The 7,730-nt window shown below is 42.9% G+C and overlaps 1 protein-coding gene across 1 annotated transcript in view; it reads left to right on the top strand.

Annotated features, from left to right (window-relative positions):
- Positions 1–7,309: 7,309 nt before the first annotated feature.
- The window catches only part of LOC144593026 (uncharacterized), a 102,053-nt gene continuing 101,632 nt past the window's right edge, over positions 7,310–7,730 (top strand). The window contains exon 1 of the mRNA XM_078398440.1: positions 7,310–7,325. Coding sequence (XP_078254566.1) covers positions 7,310–7,325 — 16 coding nt within the window. The remainder of the gene's footprint in view (positions 7,326–7,730) is intronic.

Here is a 7,730-nt window from a genome sequence, read left to right as displayed (position 1 = left end):
ACTGATTATTTTAAAATAAACTGCCTTTTACATCAAAGAAATTCAACTTACCTATATATCCAGCTTCCATGCCTCTCAATTTATGGATTGTGGAGGATTGGTACCCACCTCCTTGAAAAAGACAGCAGGCACGTACACAGTGTGCTTGACTTGCTGTGTGCATACTTTATTTTTCACCAGCCCTAGCAATGTCCCTCTTATCATTGCAAGATGGCATTCATTGCCTTGTGACAATCTTAAGTCCTCTGATTGTTTTTAGCTGCAAGTCCAACTTTTGCTAACTGATTCCCTTGAGCAATGTAGCTGAAACTACAATAGGCAGTATTGAGGTATGGCCACCACCTCGTTGCACAATAATTGGTTCAGACTTCAATGACTAATACCACTGACCTAACCACAGTCCATATTTCCTTACAGATTTGTGTTTCATTAACACTTTACGTGGGGCTTGAATTTGTTGCCGAACATACTCTGAAAAATGCATTTGCTGGAGTACCTAATATTAAACTTTTTCATTAAGCTGAAGATAAATTAATAAAAATCCACTTCAAAGCCAATATATTATTGTGAATGTAAACAACATGTGATCTGCATTGCAGAACCTTGCATGAACCTATGATCCATGGGCCTCTTGTGTACGTTATTCCTGAAATTAGTTATTCTTCTGTATAATTGTTTAGAAGATTGACAATGCAGAGACATGGAAGTGGTAATAATGCCAGTCATTGAGAGGAAACAATTACTATTATCATGTTCTATCCAAAGAATATTGACAGATAGGAAATAGAGTTTGCAACTGATCTAATCTTGGAAACATATATGTTGTATTTATAAGACACTTATTTAGTACATCACAAGGTCAGATTTATTTAGGTACTTGCAACATGCATTTTTTATTAAAATGCTCAGAAATAGCTTGAATATCCTATCAATGGATATGTGTACTGAATGGAAAACAAAAATCACTTGGCGTTGTGCCAGAGAAAGTCAAACTGTTTGATAGCGTTGATATCTGGTTCAAACTACGGGCACAGTCTAACTAGGCCTTCAAAGCATGTCACTGAGATTCTTGATCAAAAAACCCTTCATTCCACAGGGCCTCATTGTTCAAGTTTAGTTTAGTCACTGAGTCCATGCCGACTGTTGAAGTTGGAATTAGATTTTGTACAAAGACCAGTTCCAGGTCAGTTTAGACCCAGCTATTCACTAGCATCGTTAATGAAGATGTCCACATCTGTGCCAACCAAGAACAGTACAATCTTCAAACCTACACTGATTTGCGTCATGCAAATGCCAACCAATGATTATATCCAACGAGCGAGATCTAAGCATTTAGAGTCATAAGGTCATAATTATAGGAGCAGAATTAGGCCATTCGGCCCATCAAATCTACTCCGCCATTGAATTACGGCTAAACTATCTCTCCCTCCTTACCCCGTTCTTCTGCCTTCTCCCCATAGCCCTTGACACCCGTACTAATCATAGACTCTATTGTCATAGAGTCATACAGCATGGAAACAGGATCTTCAGCCCAACTTACTCATACCGACCAACATGACCCATCTGCACTCATCAGCTTTTTCAATTCTTTTCTTCACCCTTTCCAGCTTAATAACATCCTTTCTACAACAGGGCGACCAAAGCTGAAACACGATACTCTAAATGTGGCCTCACCAATATCTTGTACAACTATAACATAACCTCACAACCTCTATACTCAAGTCTAATCAATGAAGGCCAATGTGCCAAAAGCCTTCTTGACCACTCTATATACTTGTGAAGGAAGGAATTGCAGTTGCTGGTTTAAACCGAAGATGGACACAAATACTGGAGTAACTCAGTGGGACAGACAGCATCTCTGTCTACATATAGACAGTGATGAAGAGAGATATAGAACAAATGAATGAAAGATATGCAAAAAAGTAACAAAGATAAAGGAAACAGGCCATTGTTAGCTGTTTGCTAGGTCGATCTAATTGTACATGCACTCCGAGATCCCTCTGCTCCACAACACTCCCCAGAGCCCTGCCATTCACTGTGTAGGTTCTGCCCTGGCTCGACTTCCCAAATGCAACACTTTGCACTTCTCTACCTTCAACTCCATTAACCATTCTTCTGGGGCTCCTGTTGTCGACCTCCTCGTGGTGAGCCCTGTCAACTGACCTCAATCAGGCGAATGACAACAAACAGAGACAGCAGAAGCAGAAACAGAAATAGTAGAAATAAGAACGAACAAACAACAGCTTGCAGCCCAAATGCAACCTCAGTCGCTGCAGCTTGGCGCCAACCCTGAGCATGCGCCCTTCTTAGGGCGGGCACCTATGGATGTCGAACCGGATGGCATCATCCTGCCACAGCTGAATGCGGGAGGCCTCACCATGGCACAGACCACCATCATTGAACATCTGCTGCAGACCCACAAAGTCATTGCAATCCTGCTCCAAGAGACTCACAAAAGTGACAGCTCCCATCTGAAGATCCCTGGTTATACCCTGGCCGCCTACAACGAGAGCGACAACCACGGGATTGCCACTTTTGTCTACAGCGCCTGGAGGGCGTTACATAACTTCTGCTGCCTCAAACGCAAGAAGAAGAACCATTCTTCTGGCCACCAGCCTAACAATCAAAATCCTGCTGCAATATTTGACCATCAACTTCACTATCTACAATACCATCCACACTAGTGTTATCACAGTCATTTCAGGGATATCTGCATTCATTACCTTTTCCAAAAACAACATCACACGTATGGTTATTATTGACCAGCCAAATAAATAGCAGCTCACATCAAAATCTGACTATATTGAGTCAGTGTTTCATCATTAGATTCATGAAAATTGTTTCCCCAACTACAAGCACATTGGGAATGTAGTGGAATACTCTACACTTGTTGTATGAATGGAAATGCCAAATCTCCAATAGCACTGATGAATTTGAAGCTATTCAGGACATCAGTCTGAAGAAGGGTCTCGACCCGAAACGTCACTCATTCCTTCTCTCCAGATATGCTGCCTGTCCCGCTGATTTACTCCAGCATTTTGTGTCTATCTGCTATTCAGGACAAAGCAGCCCAATCAGAATCTTAATTTTGTCCATAACCAGTATAATACATCTAAAATATGCACATAAGAACACATGAAAATAGGAGCAGAGTCTGTCACCAGGCCCCTCAAGCCTGTCCCCACCTTTAATGTGATCATGGTTGACCTATGTTGATATGAACCCCTCTCCTGTGCCAATTCAACATAAAAAAACAATTCCTAGGTCTTTCAAGTATTTATCTATCTCTACCTTAAATGCAACTAATGATCTGGCCTCCACTGTCCTTGGGGACAGAGAATTGCAGAGATTGATATCTGGTTTAGACTGAGGCCACAGTCTTACAAACTGTCAAGGCATGTTGGTGGGATTATTGATTAGAAAACCCTTCATTCCACATGGCCTCATTGTTCAAATTTAGCTTTATTAGTTTAGTCACCGAGTCCACGTGGTGAGAGAAGAAAAAGGTCTATGTACCTTATTTTGAATAAGCATTCCCTTATCTTTTAGCCATGCCCTCTTGTTTGTGATTCCCCCACCGGAGAAAACATCACAGCACCGTCCCTGTCATGCCTCCTTAGGATTTAAATTGAAGGTAAAGGTTTCCACCCATTTCTCCTCCCCCTTCCCCTTCTACCTTTATTTCTCCCTCTGACTTCACAATTCACATATCTTCCATTCTTGTCTCACACCTTTTCTCTTTTCATCTCTGGGTTTTGTCGAACCATCTACATCCAGCTATCAATTGCCAGGCTTTGTCCTGCCTCTCCTCGTCCAACTTTCCTCCTTTGCCCCCCCCCCGCCCCACCCCAACCAAACTATAATCAGTCTGAAGAAGGGTTCTGAAATGAAACAGCACCGAGCCATGTTCACCAGAGATGCTGCTTTACCTGCTGAGTTACTCGAGCACTCGTGTCCCCTGTTGTAATGAGTTTGGTTTGATTGTAATTATATACAGTACTAGACCAAGTGGACCTGTTGGGCCCAAACTACTCTTGCATTGGTGCAGCACCCTCTCCTCCTCTCCTCCCTCCCTCCCCTCTCCCCTCGTCCCCGCTCTCCCCTCCCCTCTTCCCTTCCCTCTCCTCCCCCTCCCCTCCTTCCTCTGAAAAAATCATTCACGCTTTCATTTCCTCCCGCCTAGACTACTGCAACTCCCTATACACTGGGATCAGCCAATCATCCCTGTCCCGCCTGCAACTGGTCCAAAACGCAGCAGCGAGACTCCTGACGGGTACCCGTAAAAGGGACCACATCACGCCGATTCTGGCCTCTCTCCAGTGGCTCCCTGTACGGTACAGAATCAACTTCAAGCTCCTCCTATTCACATATAAAGCCCTAAATGGACATTCCCCCCCCCTACATCAAAAATCTTCTAACCCACCTCTCTAACTCCAGGTCCCTCAGGTCGGCCGACTTGGGGCTACTCACTATCCCGCGGTCTAGGCTTAAGCTCAGGGGTGACCGCGCTTTTGCGGTTGCAGCTCCTAGACTGTGGAACAGCATCCCTCTCCCCATCAGAACTGCCCCCTCCATCGACTCCTTTAAGTCCTGGCTCAAAACCTATTTCTACTCCCTAGCGTTTGAGGCTCATTGAGGAGGCGCTGTGAACTGTTTTGTATGTGCTGTTATGTTTGTGTGCTACTGTATGTTTCATTTTTTTCCTTAGTACCTAATCAGATGTACAGCACTTTGGTCAACATGGATTGTTTTTAAATGTGCTATACAAATAAAATTGACTTGACTTGACTTGACTCTCCTCTTTCCTCCCCTCCTTCCTCCCCTCCTTCCCATCCACCCCACTCCATCCCCCTCATACCCCCTTATCCCCCCTCCACCCCTCCCTCCTTCCCTAGGAGATAGATTTAAACTTTAAAATGTGAATAACTTAAAAAATATAACACCGATTTCAATGAAACTTCTTCCATTAGCACCAAAGGGCCGACAATGAGTAAGGTGGGCCTAAAATTGTCATGCTATCGTGTACCGTTTTGCCTGTTGTTCAGGAACAAACAAACAAACAAACAAACTAGAGTTTTAGTATATAGATTATCTGAATTGATTGGATAGCACACAAAACAAAGCTTTCACTGTACCTCAGTATACATGACAATAATTAATCTAAACCTTGCATTTCTATGTTTCTATGATATTTGGGGTCGGGATCCTTTTCCCGACTGGTGGTGTGGGGGAGGAGAGGGGAGAAGCAGAAAAGGAGAGGAGGGGCGGGGCAAAACCTGGCAAGTGATAGGGGGATAGACACAAAATGCTGGAATAACTCCATGGGTCAGGCAGCACCTCTGGAGAAAATGGATAGGTGACATTTCAGGTTGTGACCTTTCTTCAGATTTTACATAGAAACATAGAAAATTGGTGCAGGAGGAGGTCATTTGGCCCTTCGAGTCAACACCACCATTCATTGTGTTCATGGCTAATCATCCACAATCAATAACCTGTGCCTGCCTTCTCCCCATATCTTTTGATACCATGAGCCCTTAGAGCTGTATCTAACTCTCTTTCAAATTAATCCAGTGAATTGGCCTCCACTACCTTCTGTGGCAGAAAATGCCACAAATTCACAACTCTCTGGGTGAAAAAGTTTCTTCTCACCTCAGTTTTAAATGGCCTCCCCTTTATTCTTAGACTGTGTCCTCTGGTTCTGGACTCCCCCAACATTGGGACCATTTTCCCTGCATCTAGCTTGTCTAGTCCTTTTATGATTTTATACGTCTCTATAAGATCCCCTCTCATCCTTCTAAACCAGTGAATACAAGCCGAGTCTTTCCAATCTTTCCTCATGTGAGTCCCTCCATCCCAGGGATTAACCTAGTGAATCTACGCTGCACTGCCTCAATAGCAAGGACGTCCTTCTTCAAATTAGGAGACCAAAACTGCACACAATACTCCAGATGTGGTCTCACCAAGGCCCTACACAACGGCAGAAGGACTTCTTTGCTCCTGTACTGAAATCCTCTCATTATGAAGGCCAACATGCCATTAACTTTCTTCACTGCCTGGTGTACCTGCACGCTTACTTTCAGTGAGTGGTGTGCAAGGACACCAAGGTCTCATTGCACTTCTCCTTTACCTAATCTGACACCATTGAGATAATAATCTGCCTCCTTATTTTTGCCGCCAAAGTGGATAACCTCACATTTATCTACATCATACTGCATCTGCCATGCATCTGCCCGCTCACTCAACCTGTCCAAGTCACCCTGCAACCTCCGAACATCCTCTTTGCTGTTCACACTGCCATCCAGCTTTGTGTCATCCGCAAACTTGCTAGTGTTACTTCTAATTCCATCATCCAAATCATAAATATATATTGTAAATAGTTGCGGCCCCAGCACCGAGCCTTACGGCACTCCACTCTCCACTGCCTGCCATTTTGAAAAAGACCCATTTTTTCCTACTCTTTGCTTCCTGTCTGCCAACCAATTCTTTATCCATGTCAATACCCTACCCCCAATACCATGTGCTCTAATTTTGCTCACCAACCACCCATGTGGTACCTTGTCAAAGGCTTTCTGAAAGTCTATATATACTACATCCACAGGCTCTCCTTCATCCATTTTGCTTGCCACATCCTCAAAAAATTCCAGAAGATTTTCTCCAGAGATGGTGCCTGACCCGCTGAATTACTCCAGCATTTTGTACTTATCTTTGGTATAAACTAACATCTTCAGTTCATTTATTACATTAAAAAAAAAGGTAATTTGGACCTTCGACATTGTACTTTCATAATGCAAGAGCTGTCGTTCTTCACATTCTCCACTTTGTCTCCTCCTCTCATTCTTTTCAATAACCAAGCCCAAATTGTTAATGTACATTAAAAACACCACTGATCCTCCGTGGAGAATTACACTGCACCCTTCACCCCTGTATGAAAGCAACATTTTACTATTACTCCCTGTTTTTTTAAATTATTTAGTTTATCTACTCTGCTTTAGATCTTTTTATTCCATGGTCTCCCTTCTTGATAAAGTGGCTTCTTATCAAATGCCTTTAAGATGTCTGTACGTGCTAGATCACCTGCATGTCCCTCATCAACATTGTGTGCTTCTGCAACAAAAAGCTCTCTCAAGTTAATTAGTTTGCCTTTTAACTTAGTGATATTGGATTTGGCTAACCCAGCCGCTTCCCGGACCCTGACAACTAATTCTAGAAAATTTCCCACAATTGAAGTTGTTCCTACAACCTTTTTGAATGGGGTAGCAATAACTGCAGTGTTCCAGTTCACAGTTTCTTAAGCACAGCATAATTTACCATGAGGTACTGCAAAGGTTAGAATATTTTGTGGGAAGAGAAGAAATCAATACTTCAGCATTTCAGAATGGTTATCTTCTGTAGGCCTTGTTCGTAAGATGTTGAATACAATCGAATAAATATCGATAAGTTTGTGCTTTTACTTCGAGTGTTTAGCATAACAATATTTGATCTTCACTCATATAGAATACAATACAATACATCTTTACTGTCATTGTACAGGGGTACAACGAGATTGGGAATGCGCCTTCCATACGATGCAATAAATTAATTAGCTAATCAGTATAAATTTATACAACCCAGTGAAACAAATTAGAAGCAGTTTAAAACAGTGTAAAGTTCAAGTAGGTCTGTGCCGGTTCACTGTGCGATGTGACCATCCGGCTCAGCAGGCGTGAACGTGAACGTGGATTGATACAGAC

Source organism: Rhinoraja longicauda, chromosome 4, assembly GCF_053455715.1.
Source record: "Rhinoraja longicauda isolate Sanriku21f chromosome 4, sRhiLon1.1, whole genome shotgun sequence".
In the NCBI taxonomy this organism is placed as follows: Eukaryota; Metazoa; Chordata; class Chondrichthyes; order Rajiformes; family Arhynchobatidae; genus Rhinoraja; species Rhinoraja longicauda.
Note: the sequence above shows the minus strand (reverse complement) of the source record. Positions and strands in the feature narration are given on the sequence as shown.